Source organism: Mustela nigripes, chromosome 17 (genome assembly GCF_022355385.1).
Source record: "Mustela nigripes isolate SB6536 chromosome 17, MUSNIG.SB6536, whole genome shotgun sequence".
NCBI lineage: Eukaryota > Metazoa > Chordata > Mammalia > Carnivora > Mustelidae > Mustela > Mustela nigripes.
In genome coordinates this window covers 32548219-32562879 of record NC_081573.1, presented here as the reverse complement: position 1 = coordinate 32562879, position 14661 = coordinate 32548219, and the positions used below count along the sequence as shown (strand labels likewise).

Here is a 14661-nt window from a genome sequence, read left to right as displayed (position 1 = left end):
ACCTGAGCTGAGGGGGGACTGGGTCCCTTTGGCACATGGGCTGGCCTAAAGGGCTTGCAGGAGATGTGGGGGCCGGCCATTGGGGCCCCACATGTCCACTCTGCTAAGACTCGGCCTCTCTGCCCAGCAGCGCCGACTGGATTTGCGTGCAGGGCCCTGACGGGCTGCGGGGGGACTGGAGGACGAACAGCTCAAGTCCTGCTCTTGAGAGCTCACAGTCTAGCTGTGGAGATGGCGCCCACACTGGGACGGTCTTTGGTCTGCAGAGGTGCTCTGCATAGCTGGGCCTGGTTTTGTGAGGAGGTCTTGGAGGACAGCAGATCCGGGCAGCACGGGGAGAACACGGGGGAGGGGAGGCGCCGGCACTGAGCCCCCTCCGCACCCACGGGCCTGGCTGCCCTTCCTCCGCACACAACTGGAACCCACCACCCGATCCAGAGCTTCCCCGGAGAAAACGGGTGCAGAAGTAGATGCCAAACGGAGACGCAGCACTTGAGAAAAGAGAAAAAAGGCAGAGATCACAACCAGGCGACAGCCACCCCCTCCTGCCCGCAGTCGCTTTCCTGCCCACCCCCTCCAAGGCCAGCGGCCGCAGGAAAACTCCATGGGCCTGGCTGCTGCATCCCACAGGACAGGGGTGAGGCTGCACCAAGCACGCAAGGACAGGAAGGTAGGCTCGTGGCTGTCCCAAGGGGTTAGCAAGGTCAGGCCAGCCACCCCCAGAAGCCTGTGCCTGTCTGCCAGCGGCCCGCAGTCCTGGCCCAGGGACCAGCCGGGGGACAAGCACGGGGACCTGTCATGTAGGTGCTGACGCAACGCATCACGCTGGAGGAAGCTAGCACTCTTTATTAACGGCAGGTCACTAATGAATACATTACGGCAGCCAATAAATTATTACAATAACTAGAGATTTATTAAACCAACAAGTCACTCTTCTTACAAAATTACAGTTAATGTGGAGTGGACAGCGGCAGGGCTGGGAGGTGGGGCTTGCTAAGGAGGGAGAGCAGCGCCAGGGCTCCCCTCTGCCTGGGACAGGAATGGGAGAGTGGGGAGGAGGGGGGAGGGGCAGGGATGAGCCAGGAGAAGAGGGGAGGCAGGAGGATGGGGTGGGCAGGCGAGGAGAGGACGGGTCACAGCAGTGCTGTGAAAAAGGGGTCTGGGCTCCTGCTGGTGGAACTGAAGCACTGGGCCTGCGGCTGAGCGCTTCCCCTCCAGAGGGGAACCCCCCAACCTGACAAGAGGGCCCAGGACTTAGGATTCGAAGGCTCTTTCTGCTTCTGTTCCAGCCTTCCCCTCCCTTGACTGGGTGTTTGTCTGGCTGGGGCGGGGTCTGTCTGGAGCCCCGGAGCCCCCAGAGGGAAGGCCACTCAGGGCAGGGCGGCTCAGGACTTGCCTCACTGCGGGGTGGGGAGTCGGGGGCAGTAGCTCCCTCCGCGGCCCTGGTCCCTGGTCTGTGTGTTGTGCCCCATGCCGCCACCCTGGGCTGCTGTAGGCTTGGGCGCTGACCCGGGGGAGCCGTCTGTGGGCGCTCACCACTCGTGCCCCAGACTGAATCAAGGTGGCCACCAACCAGAACCGCGGGCCTCTCCATGCCTGAGAGCTGCCAGCTGCCCCTAATAACTTCCAGAAGCTTGGAGAAGAACAGTGCATCCTGACTTCTCAAACGGGACCGGACAGACTCCCCCACCTGGTTGGGAGCAGGGGCTGAACCAGAACTGGGTCGGGTTTACTGACCAAGAGGGAGGGACAGGGAGGGAGGCTGGGGCTGGGTGGGCGGGGCAGGAAAACTTGCAGAATCAGCCTCTGGGGGACAAGAGTAAACACTCCTGGGGGCAGCCCCTCCCTGCAGGGCTCATCCCTGCAGAGGGGAAGTGCCTGGGTGACAGGACTCTGGGGCCTTCCCTGTTGGGGGTGTATAGCCAGATTGCTTACCAGGGATCCCGTTGTGGGGAGCGCTTGCTGTCGCTGCCCACCGTGTGGGAGAACCAACTATTTCGGTTGTGGAGGGCCTGGGTGTCTCCAGTTCCCGCAGCGGGGTGTGGAGCTGGGCTGGGGGAAGAGGCAGGTGTGGCCTTCTGCCAGGGCACTGTCCCCACTTGTGGGTCGGTGTATATGGCTATAGGCCCTCAGGCTCCACTGGGGCCAGAGAGGGCACAGAGGAGGGGGCATATAAGGCCTCCATGGAAGATGGCCAAGGAACCCAAAGTGTCACAGCTATTGTCGAGGGACCCAGAGCTCTGCTTTCTGCTCAGGCCTGGGGCAGAGCCCACACCCTCCGCAGACAGGTTCAACCGAGCCCCTGCTTGGGCCTCAGGCCCCGCTCCCTCCAGCCAGGCCGGAGAGCCCTGGGGACCTCTTGGTTCTCAGTAGGAAGGCCAAGACCAGGCTTTTGTGAGGGCAGTCAGTGAGGGGCACAGAACTGGCCCACAGGCATCTAGACGGCAGGCACAATTGTCACGGGTTTGGCAAAGGCGCTCCTCCTAGAAATCCAGTTTCTCCTCAGCCCACTGAATTAGAGCCATTCACAGACTTGCAGCATGGTCCTTTTGGGGACGCGCACGGGGCCACTGCGGACGAGAGACCCACCCACGTCTGGTCTCTCACACTCTCACCCTCCTCCCCTCACACCTACCCCCGCGGCGGAGCCGAGACTCATCACTGTCTGTCACCCCTCCCCATGCTAGCGCACTGGGAATGACGTGGATGGGAGACGCAGTGGACAGGGAGGGACCTTCGTCCCGGGTACCCTCTCCTTGTGCGCTCCCACTAGACAGCAGGGACCCCTGCTGCAGGCGGGGCGGGACAGCGGGAGCATGGCAAGCAGCAGCAGGGCGTCCCGGGGCCCAGAAGGGTGAGAAGGTCCGAGTGACCAGCCTTTCCTCCTTCTTGTGCTGCAGACGGGATGGCCCTGGGCCCAGGCGGCCGGGGGCTCCCACCTCCAGGGCGATGGCGTCAGAGGTGGGGCTGGACAAGCAGCCCTCCTCTGGGCCACTGCTTTTGGGTCTGGGCTCAGGGGGCTAGTTAGGGGTGTGGCCGGTCCCTGCCAGGGTGGTAATACTGGGAGAGAACGGCTTTGTCTTAAATGGCCTTGCTGGCGCTGGCCGCTTGTGACGGGACAGGGACCGCTGGCTCTCGGGGCCTGTCCTCTGGCGCACCAGCAGCTGCTATGAGGTGCTTCACATACAAGGCAAGTGACATTGAAGTGCCCTCAGGCTGGTGGGATGGTTCCTGCAGCCCTGGCTGCCCTGTGTTTCCCACGAGGCTGGGGGCAGCAGTCAGAGCCCGATGAGGGAGGGGGCTTACCAGGGGCGCCCCTCCCTGTAGGCATCTGGCACTGGGGGGACACCCTGGGCCTCCTGTGCAGCAGCCAGAGCTCCGTGCCTACTGGAGCTGAGAAGCCTGGAGCTGTCGGCCCCGGGGGTCTTCCTGGCTCTGGGACAGTCCAGGGGGCTGCACTGGGAGCCCAGGACTGGAGCCTGGAATGCAGGCTAGGAGAGCAGAGGGCTGGAGGAAGGAGCCTGAGCCTCTGCAGGGGCAAGTCTGATTCCCGAGGCAGAGCCTGCCCTACAGGCACAGGGGGCCTGCCTGGAGAGCTGGCTGGTGGCACTGGCCCATGGAAGCTCCTGGGTGAGAGAGGGAGGCGGGCTGATGGCCCGAGGCCAGCCGGGGCCTGGCTTATCAGAGTCACCCCACCCCTTTCTGCTCAGTATAGCAAAGCCCCTCCAAGCCATCCTAGGACTCTCTCTCAGAAGGGAGTGCTAGTGCTGGCTATGTGTCAGAACCAGCCTGGGCCCCCCTCCTGGTGTACGTTCCAGCCTGAGTCCCACACGTCTGTCCTCTACCCTGACGGACATCACGGGCTTCGGACAAACTCTGATTTCTGCACCAAGACAAAAGGAAGCTGGGGCCTTGGCTGCAGGGGCCACATCAACACCGGCCCTGGGTCTCCCCAGCCTCAGAACACGGTGCCTGAAGGGCCGTGCCTGCCCCCGCCCAGCCAGAACTCCAGAAGGAAAAGCCTGTCTACCCACTTTCTGCAGCAGCTGCCTGGAGACCCAGGCGATGGGAGAAAGTGAATGGTCCCCCTTGAGCCTGCAAGCACGGGGCGTGAGGCCCCCAACCCAGACAACACCAGAGCCCTTGCGCTCAGCCTCCCCTCCTCCGCCGCCTCCCACCTCTTCCTTGACCTCGGTCTAGGCGCGGGACTCGACCCCTCCCACCATCAACCACATGTCTTGGCAACACCAGTCTCAGAAGCATCTCCACACCTATGAGGAGTCAGGGATGGGGTTCCCCAGGAAGGCCACAGGTCCCTCCGAGGGTGTGCAAGGAAGGATGGCCTGGATTAGAAAGGGCTGTGCCTGGGGCTGAGATCCAGGCCGAAGCAGGGGGGAGGCACTCGCCAAGGTCGAGCCCTGGGAACCGCACACACTTGCGCTGGTCCCACCCTGGCTTTTGGTGACGGAGCTGCCCCGACCAGACAGACCCCAGAAGAAGCTGAGCAGTGGCTCCCGCTGGCCTCACCACGGCCAACACGGTGCCCTCCCAGAGACACCCCCACACAGGAGCATGCCCGTTCTGGACCAAACGGCGGCCAACCGCCCCCTCCCCCCGCCTTGCCAGGATAAAACCCTCAGAGATGAAGCGGAGGCCCAGGGGCACGCAGCCCCCGTGCCTGGCCCCTGGGTTACCACGCGCTCCGATGTCTGGGGAAGGGGCGGCCCGTGGAAGCTGTGCTCTCCTCCCTCCTGGGCACCAGCCGGGAGCTGCTGTGCCAAGTGCCGAGAGCGGCTGCGCGGCGGCTGTGCGGCGGCAGGGCTCTGGTTCCGGGGCAGGGGTGGGGCAGCAGGCCAGGTGGGGAGGCAGGCAGCTGGGGGGTGAGGCAGGGGCTCAGTAGAGGCCGCAGCCTCGCAGGTTTTTGGCGATGATGACGTCCGTCACGGCGTCAAAGACAAACTGGATGTTGTTGGTGTCGGTGGCGCAGGTGACGTGGGTGTAGATCTCCTTGTGAGCGGACTTGTTCTTGCTCTCGTACTGGGCCTGGATGTAAGCCACAGCTTCTGTGAAGGCACTGGGGCCTGTAGGAGAGACCGGGTGTGGGGCCGTGAGGTGAGGCCACTGCGGGGCCTGGGCCTCCCCGTGACAACCCCGAGGGCACAGCCTGATTGGGGAAGGGGCGTGATGGCCCCCGCTGAGCCCATGGGGCGGGTGTGTGTGTGTGTGTGTGTGTGTGCTATGAAATCAAGTCTGTGGTCCACGTCCAGTTTGAAAACAACGAAGCAAAATAACAAAGCTCCCAGTGGCTCCTCTGGATGAAGGGTGAGTCCCGTTTCACAGAACTGCTGTTTTCCTTTTGAATCGGCACCCACTGACTCCCACTGCGAGTGTGCGAGAAGGCAGTCCTGGGCTGACACAGCCCGCAGGCCTATCCTCCGCATGTCACCTCCTTTGGCCACTGCTGGGCGCCTGTGAGCCGCCTTGGCCTCCCCGCTCTGCCTCCTCACCCTTCGCTTACTCTGGTCGCTACCAGGGATTAACAGCCGCCTGGGGGAGCCACGCTGCCCGGTTCCAGGTGAGCCCAGGGACAGGTGTTTCGGGAGAGCAGCTGCTGTCGGGGGAGAAACAGAACTGGACTCCTGACTTTGCACTGGAGCCCTTGTCCCAACTTTGCACTGAAGCCCCCAAGGGCTCCGGCAGCCAGGTTCAAGGCCTGGTAGGGCCGCCACCACCCGCTGAGGGCAGGCAGGGAGTGGGGCTGGATCTTAGAGCCCCAGTGTGGGGCTGGGCGGGAAGCCTCGGGGGGACATATGTGGAAGGGGGTCCCGGCTCCTCAGGCACATGGGCACATGGGCCTGGCCTTGAAGGTCTGCCAGACCACAGCTCCTTCTGAAATCAGGGCTGGAGGTGAGGGAAAGTGTCCCTAGGACCTACAGGTCATCACTCAGACCTCCGGAGCCCCAAACCAGCCGTGGTGACCAACATATCTTGCCTGCTTCTGCTGTGCCACAGGCCACAGCACAGGTCACCGAGGACAAGATCCATAACCCCCTACTTGGTGGCCATGAGGGCTTTGTCTGTCTCTGGTCACACGCTAAGTGGGGGCCTGGCTTTGAGTGAGGGGGCCCATACTGCTTGCCTGGCCCCAAGCTATGACCCCCACATCTCCTTTCAAGGAAGTGGAGTTCAGCCTGGAGGCTCCCCTGAGAGGCCTGCCTTGTTGGGACTCTGCCCCTGCCCTGTGCGTTCCAGGCCGGGGGCTGGTCGGGCTGGGAAGGCCCATTTCTCCTCCCACTCACCCCTCTGGCCAGGCTCTGACCATCTGGAAAAGCTGGTGGCCACCCTTGCTGGTGCATGGGGCCCTGGTCAGGCTGTCCTCCCCAGTTGCCCGTATATCCCGCAGCTGGGTCAACCATGGCAATGGTATAGGCGGTAGCTCTGACCTCCTCAGCCCCTCTGCGGGGAGCCCAGGGTCTCTACTGCTCAAGAAGCCCTGTCATCACCCACGGTCACTTGCCGCTTGTAGAAGCCCATACGGGAGGGGCTTGTTAGTTACAGGCACCACGACAACAGGCCCGGCATGTGTTCAGTGAGTTCCTACTATGTGCCAGCCGCACGCTAAGTTCTCCCTGCTCACTGGCTCACTCTGAGTCCTGAGGGAGGGCCACAGAATCCCAGGGATTACGTGACCTGCTCTGAGCCGCAGGGTTGGGCAGGACCCTCAGGCTGCCTGACTCGAAGCCCCTGCTTCTAAGCCCTTTATCATCCTGGTGCTGTCACCTCCCTGATAATCTGTGTTTCCAGATGGCCAAGACAAGGCTCCCAGAGGGAACCGGGGCTCCAGCCGGCCTCCCCTGACTGCTTGGCCTGCCTCCTGACAGCACATTCACAGGGAAGGCAGGGGGGTGGGGGAGCGTCTTTGTTCTCTTCCGGAGCCTTCCTCACAGAGCCCAGTGCCTCCTGGAGCACCGTGAAGGCCCACTGGGCTAGGCTGAGGGGCGGCTCCGTTAGGAAGCAGCTGCGCAGGCTCCGGCTGTCCCTGCCGGGACGGGGACTCTCTACCTGTGTATTCGGGGAAGCAGATGGTGAGCGGGGACTTCTTGATCTTCTCTTCAAATATGTCCTTCTTGTTAAGGAACAGGATGACGGACGTGTCTGTGAACCATTTGTTGTTGCAGATGCTGTCGAAAAGCTTCAGGGACTCGTGCATGCGGTTCTGCAACAGAGCGGAGAGGCAGGTGAGGGCTGGCAGTGCCCAGGGCCCCGACCGCCCGTGGCCGCGGACAGCACACCAAGCAAAGGCAGGGCCCTCCGACACGGCCGACCGTGCCATTGGGGGACGGAGACGGGAGGCCCCGCGGGACAGACGGACACGCTCCTCACTTCATTCCACACGCAGGCAGGCTGGGGGGCAGAGCAGGGCGGGCAGGGCAGGGAACGCTGCCCACCCCCCCACCCCTGCAGAAGGCCGCCCTGGGGTGGGGCAGCCAAGTCCCCTGGAGGGGCTCCAGCTCATGGAGAGGACATGCACCATGCACGCGGGGGCAGGGGCAGCACCACCATCCAGCATGTCTACACGGAACCACGGGCCATGCAGAGTTCTCTACCGGGGTCTCATTCAGTTTCACCAGCGGGGGTGGGAGGGTGCACGCATTCCTTTGGGAAACATTAACCGAGGACGAAGAGATCCTCGAATTAATCCAGAGTTGGAAGCAGACACCAGGGGACAGCGTCTGGGGGGTGATCTTGCTGTGGCCTTGGTGCAGTTGGGGGGTCTGGTTGGTTGGCTGGGCCGTGGCTAGGCCAGCGGCCACTCTGGGTGGCCTCCTTGTTGGGGCTGGTTTCTCAGTAGAGTGGCCAGAAGAACCCCAAGAAGAAGCCCAGCAAAACAGCTTAACACAGAAAAGAAGATAAAAAACCCAGAATGCAGGAGGAAAAGCAAGAGGAAAAAAACAGAAATACTGGTTCCACCAGTCTCGGGTCCGGGAAGTGAAGGGCAGCGCCCATCCTGAGGCCCCCACACAGGCTGGCAGAGGACAAGGACGTCGAGGGTGGGAGGCGGGAGTGGGCGGGGCAGGCCGTCACAGCAAGTCACCCGGAGGGGCCCTGACAACCTGGTGCTTTCAACTCTTAACTGATGGTTTCGGTTGGAGGGAGGCGCTTCATACCTGCCCAGCTTGGAGCGTCTCCCAGAATCTGCACATGGTTTTGGCCTTGGTTTGGCCAGTGAAGGCCCTGTAGGCGGCGGTGACGGTAGTGGCCTGAAGAAGCAGTGGCAGGCCGAGGCCTGGGGCTGCTGGAGCCACCAGCCTGGGGTATGAGGACAGGATGAAACCCTCGGGCTGCAGGGGTGCAGTGGGCGGGGCGGCTGGCTGGCGGGGGGGGGGGGGGCAGCCCCGAGGCCCCCAGGAACCCCGGCCAGGCTCCAGGAGCTGTCTGTAGACTCTTCTGTCCCCGGCAGGCCCCGCTCCTGCCCCAGGCCAGGAGGGACGTGCGGGTTGACCACGGAGGAAGTCTGAGGACCAACGATGGGTCAGCAGGGTCCTGCTTTTGCCTCCCGGGGCGGAGTGTCCATGTCCCACAGCTTGTCCTTTCGCCATACGCTGGGACGGAGCAGCCCGACTGCGGCCGGCTCCTGAGTGCCAAGTCCGATGGGCCTCACCGCTGCCCACAAGGCTGCTTGGCCACTGTAGCCATTTTGCGAAGGAGGAAGGGAGAGGCTGCCACGCTCACCCCGTGGCAGGGCCAGGGCCTGGCTCTGCACCAGCGCTGTGTGGCTCCTCAGCTGCCCAGCATGGCCGTGTCCTGGCCACACAGATGTTTGCTGAGCTCTCTCGCTGTCCCCGTGGCAATGAGCTGCCTTTGTGAGTGGCTGTCCTGTAGCGAAGCCCATTCGCTCTTCCCAGGGGGCACCGACGGCCTGCTTCTGGGTGGAAAGGGCTCCAGGAAAAGCCTGTTCCTGGCCTTGGCTTCCCCAAGGTCCTGTGCTTCAGCCCTTGTGCAACAGGGGCCGGGAAAATGGGGCAGGAAGACGAGAGAGGGTGGAAGGGGACAGTAAAGGCAAGAAGAGAAGGAGGCGGCGGGGCCCGTGGGCCGTGTTCCCCAGAAGGTGTGCACACGCGGTGATGGGGCTGGCGAGGAGCTTCCGGGGGTCAGCCGGGCTGGACGGGGAGGGCACCTAACCAAACCACGGACACGGGTGACCGACGGCTAAGGAGCTTGGGGCCCCGTGGCTGCCAGACCCACACGGATGTCCCTTTGCTTCGACCCGGTGCTCCAGAGGTGAGTGAGAGGCCCTGCCCCACGGCTGTGGAGCCTGGGACTCAAGGTTTAAGGTGCGCGCAGACCCAGGAGGGCAGGTCACAGGGGAGAGGCGAATGGAGGGAGTGGGGCCCTCCTGCCCTCCCGCTCTCTGCTTTCTTTGCAACCCGTGGGTTACAGACGCCATGCTAGCCCAGCCCTGCTTCTTACTCCCGGGCTTTGGAGGGAGGAAAGATGAACCGAGTGGAGCCCAGACCACATGGGTGGATGCCACTGTCGGTGACGAGCAGCTTCGAAACCATAGAGTCAACCGGCGGAACAGTGAGAGAAGTGCCAGGGCCGTCCCTGGGCAGGGGTGCATAGTGGGTGCAGCCGGTGAGTCCGGGTCCCAGCACAGCCCAGCGCGGGCCTCTACCCACCACCTGGCTCCAGGGATCCGAGACGCAGCAGCCGGCCGAGGCCACTGACAGTGACTGCTCTACCAGAACGAGCTCCCAGCCAAGGCCCTAGGAGCCTCACCCCTAGACAAGGCAGGGCTCAGGGGCTTTGCTGGAACCCAACTCAGGGGTGCAGCTGGCCCCAAAAGAGGAAGGACAAGGCAGACCATCATGGGGTTCAGCCCCGGCCCCTTCAACGCCCTGCTGGCGGCTCCGGTCCCAGTCTGCCGAAAACCTCATCCCATGCCAGTCCCTCCCCACAGCGCGGCACCCCAGCCCGCAGCCCACCAGATGTGCCCAGAAGGCCTGCAGGACCAGCAGGCCAGGACTGAGACAGGACAGACGGCGAGAGACCACCTTGCTCAGGGCCTGCCGTGACGACCGACACATGGCTTCACGCCCTCAACGCTGACTCTGAGAGGCTAGGGCCCAGGGTTTGCACGTGCGTCCCACAGATGGGGCTGACCCCACAGCCAGGACCCCCTGACCCCCTGCAGGTGCCACGGGCTCGTCTCCAGGGACCCCGCAGGTGCATCACGCCGACACCCAGCTTCCCTTGCAGGCTCCATAGACAGGCCTGCTGCTCAGTGGACGCCACCCCCCGACACACATAGGGACAGCTGCCGGCGACAGTACAACCACCAGCTCCGCGGTTCCGACGGTTTCACCTGCATTCTCTCAACGTGTCACCGGCGGCCCTGAGACGAAGTACTATGGTTACCCCACTCCGGCAGATAGCAGTAGCTGAGGCAGGGAGCGAGCCGCCGGAACCTGGCAGCACAGTAGGAGCAGGCCCAGAGAAAGGCCGCACCTCTCTCCAGCTGAGGGCCTCTCTTTGAGGCCAGCGTGGCCAACCTCCTCTGAGGAGGGGGCCCGCACCCCGTGCACTCCCCCTGCCAGCCACATGCAGCCCCTCTGGCCACAGCCCGGTCGGTGCTGGGGACAGGTTGTCGGGCCTGAGACTGGCTATTTCTGTCTTACATACATTCTTGCTTGGCTGCACCTTGATTTCTTTTAGGACTGACTGGCTTCATTTGGTTCTGGCCCGGCGGCTTCTGGGCCTCTGCTGTGTTTACTGAAGAGGCACTGACGGCCCACAGCGGCCTCTCCTGCAGCCGCATCACAGGGCGTCTGCCTGGCCCCCCTTCACAGGAGGGAGCGGGCCTGGCCCCCAGTGGCAGAACCCCAGCCAACACAGCTGGCCCCGCCCTGGAGCCCCCAGGGCCACTGAGGCCTAGTCTCTCCATGCCACCACAGGCCGGGTGGGCCCAGGGCCACTCACCGTGGTCTCGTCTTCATGGAGCACCTGGTCGTAGCCGCTGAGCGCGACGCAGAAGATAATGGCTGTGACGTCCTCGAAGCAGTGGATCCACTTCTTGCGTTCAGATCGCTGGCCCCCGACGTCGAACAGCCTGGGAGGGGAGAGAGGGAAACTGAGTGGTGGGCGGTGGGGTTCAGGCTGGTGTGGGAGTGCCTGGTCAAGCCCCGAGCCTCCCGGAACACCCTGTCACAGGTGCTGATGGGTGGACTGGGTCGTCTGCCCCATGATGGGCTGTGCTCATGTTGGGGCTCAGAGACCTGCCCTTGCACCTCGAGAATCTTACAAAGGGGGCACCTCAGGTGGCCCCCAATAATCGCTTCTGTGAGGCGCTTCTCTTGGGCAGCACGCATAACCTGTTGCTGGCCTTCGGCGTGTGCGGTCCTGTCTGTGGTCTGGGCAAGCCCCCGGTCCTGGGGGTGTCAGGTGGGCAGGGATCAGTGCCCATTACGTGGGGGGAAAGGGAGGCACCAAGGGCCTTGTGAAGGGCCAGTGGTCCTGGTGAAGGCTGGTATGGTAGAGCGAGGGTCTGACCCGGATCTGTCAGCAGACAAGACAGCCCTGCTCCATGCCACGCCTTCCCAGCAGAGGGCCACCTCCTCTCTCCCTCTAGACGCCACCCCCTAGGACATAGGTGGGCTGTAAGAGGAGACTGCGGGCAGGTGCGACCGCGTCCTGGAGGTAAGAGTCAGTCTCCTACCCTCGTGCCCTGAGCAAAGACCCACGGCCTCGGAGGCCTGGGCTCTGAGCCAGTGTGCGTGGGGATTGCAGGCCCTCCCAACAGAGGAGAACCCCTGTGGGCAGAGGCCAGTAAGTTCTGTGCCAAGAAGTAGGCTGGTTCCTGTCCTACTACTGCTTCCCATGGCTCCTTCTTCTGCATCTGAAATATAGGGTCATGGCCCCTGGCCTCTGTGAGCCCTTCCCAATGCTTATTCTCACCCTCTGCCTGCTGGCAGCCCTGAGTCCAGGTCCCCTCCCTATGCCCAGAGGCGTGGGCTGGAGACACTGAGGAGACCAGAAGGTTAGAGACACCTTGTGGGGCTGCTCAGCCGATTGCTGCACTCTCCAGATTCAGGGGAGGCTCTGGTGTCCAGCGCTGACTGTTGGGTCCAGGGCCCCCAAGGCAGAACTTGAGCCCCCTCAGTCTGTGTGAGAGCAGGATGGGGCTAGGGGGCCAGTGTGGGGTCCAGCCCTCCCAGGCAGGGCAGGCGGCCACAAAGCAGGCCCTTACACTGGTCTACCGGCCTGTAGTCCCTGCCTCCTGACCTCTCCTCCTGCTTTATGGACACCCAGAAACCACATCTGGAAGGTAGGTAGGAGCAGGACAGGGACTCTCAGGCCTCAGCACGGGAGGTTAGCCCAGGTGGGGACACAACTCTCCAGGAGGGCCTGAGAAGTCCAGCTTTCTGCCTCAGGCTTCTAAGGTGCTCTGAGCTCTTGGACTTGAGTTGTGTTCTGTGTTTGGGGACAGCCTTGCTCCTCCCAGCCCTTGGTTTCCCCACATGTACCTAGAGACGGGGGGTCAGCTGATCTCTAAACCCCTCCAGCTCTGAGATTATCCGGGTTCTTGGCGTCTCACTGCTTGGGCCTATCCATCCTCCTTCTCTCCCCCTCCCACAAGGAGGACTTCAAGGGGCCACCTGGGACATTTGCCTCCCTCCTCCTCAGAAGTCATCTAGGGACAGGACTCCGCTCTGTTCACTCCAATCCTCTCTGTTCCTTGGAGACCCACTCCAGAATGCCTCTTCCAGGAAGCCTCCCTGGTCGTCCTGGCCCCTGAACTTGGTGGAAAACACACACAGGCAGGTCCCTTCTTGTATCTAACTGCCTGTCCCAACTGGAAAGCTCCCCAAGGCAGACGAGACAGGGCCGAGAGGCCGGTGTTTCCCATCTGTCCCAGTGCCCTCGTCAGGGTTCGGGAAACTCCCTGGGCCTCACCTGAAGTGGAGGTTCTTGAATGTGAAGTGGGTTTCTACGATGCCAGTGGTTTTGACCCTGGTTCGGAGGATATCCTGCTCGGTGGGCTGGTAGTCGGCGGCCCCGATCCGATCCAGGCTGTCCAGGTAGCTGGGGAGGGCAACACAAGGGGCCCTGGAACAAGCTGGCCCAGTCCCGGGCAGCGCCCCCTGGGGGCCGACCGTGGAAGCAACGGCGCCCCGGCCCCCCACCATCCATTGCCCTGTGGTTGGGGGCAGAGAGTGGGAGGAGCTTATGTTCTACCCTCACATCCTCAAAGAGCCTCTAGCTCAGACCAAGGGCTGCTTGTGCAGGGCCAGGGGCGGTGCATTTAGAGGTCAGACTCTTACATAGTGGCCAACAGTTACCTTTGACTCTTGGCATGTGTGATCATGTTTCACCCTTAGTTGCCCTGAATTATACGAACCGTTTTAGAGATTAGAAAACTGAGGATCAACAAAGGCCCAGCTGGGAGCCGGGGGCTTCAACCTGGACATCTGGTCCACCCCCTAACAGTACTCCTGAGTGCTGCCCAGAGGCCTCTGGGCATCCGCCGGTGTTTCCAGACTTGTTTAGTCTACCGGGGCACTGGTCCTTGGAAGAGAGGATCAGAGGTGACACAGCTCAGAGGTGACATGGGGATGGGACCCATGTCTTTGGCATCAGGGCTCTCTTTTCATGTCACCACTGGCTCTGGAGACAGACCATGTCTTTGCACTTTACCCATCCGGCCGGAAGGGCTTCGGGGTTAGGTTTGAACCCAAAGCAGGGGTGGGATCTGGAAAACCAGGAAGCAGGGAGGTGGGCCAGGCCTGAGGAGGATTCAGTGATGCACAGGGCTGGCTGGGCCACTTACCCCCTTGTGCTGGGGGAGAACTGCACACAGCCCACAGGGGAGGAATCCCGAGGGTCCAAGCCCCAGGACAATGTGGGGTCCTAGTTTGCGTGAGGAGGGGCTACCCTTCATTGGCACTAGCCCTGGGACCTGTGAGGGTCAGTTTCTCAGCCTGAGGATGCTCATGGGGCTGGAGGGGGAAATGTCTTCAGCAATGAGGGTTTCCACTGATAAACCAATAATCCAGGCCCCCCTCAAATCCTTGTGAGGATTTTCCCTTAAGAAATAAAACTGAATGAGGGACTCCCAGGGGTAGGAGGCATAAGCTTGAAGTCACATAGTTAGAAAAGGGACCCTGCTAGGATTTGAGCCTGGATGTGCCTGACTCCAGATCCCGTGCTCTTCGGGCCTGGACCTGGCAGCTCTGGCTGCCTCAGCATCTCCCGACCAGGCCCCTGGGAGTGTCTGGACTCTGGGTTCAGCCTGGAGGAGCCCCTCCCGGCTTGTCCCAATCCTCCTAACCTCTCTGGGCATGACCCCTCACCCCCCCCCTCCCTGCCCCACACCCACTGCCCCTGCTTAGGAGCTCTGCTGGTTTTGAAATGACCCTCGTTCTGTTGTCTCCAGCTGGATACCAGGACGGGGGAGTCTCTGGCCTTGGCCCCCTTGGCACCCCCCCCAATCCCAGCTGGGGAAACCTCTTTTAGACAAAACATCTGGCCCTCTGTCTCTCTGTGCTGCTGAGCCTCACATATGGACGTGGCCAAGGGAGGGGAGGGTGAGCAAGTGGGAGAGGCACCTACTTGTTCCCCAACCCCCCATCTCCCTGGGTGCTGGGATGAGACAGTGAATAC

At 62.5% G+C, this 14661-nt stretch overlaps 1 protein-coding gene across 2 annotated transcripts in view; it reads right to left on the bottom strand.

Moving 5' to 3' along the window:
* The window catches only part of GNAO1 (G protein subunit alpha o1), a 164482-nt gene that overhangs the window by 7968 nt on the left and 141853 nt on the right, over positions 1-14661 (bottom strand). The window contains exons 5-8 of one of the 2 annotated variants that reach the window (XM_059383069.1): positions 12955-13083; positions 10981-11110; positions 7063-7216; positions 850-5081 (exon numbers count right to left, since the gene is read on the bottom strand). In XM_059383069.1, the coding sequence (XP_059239052.1) occupies positions 4894-5081; positions 7063-7216; positions 10981-11110; positions 12955-13083 (601 nt within the window). In that variant the 3' untranslated portion in view covers positions 850-4893. Of the gene's footprint in view, positions 1-849; positions 5082-7062; positions 7217-10980; positions 11111-12954; positions 13084-14661 lie in introns of those variants that run through there. The other variant, XM_059383070.1, reaches the window with a different exon arrangement.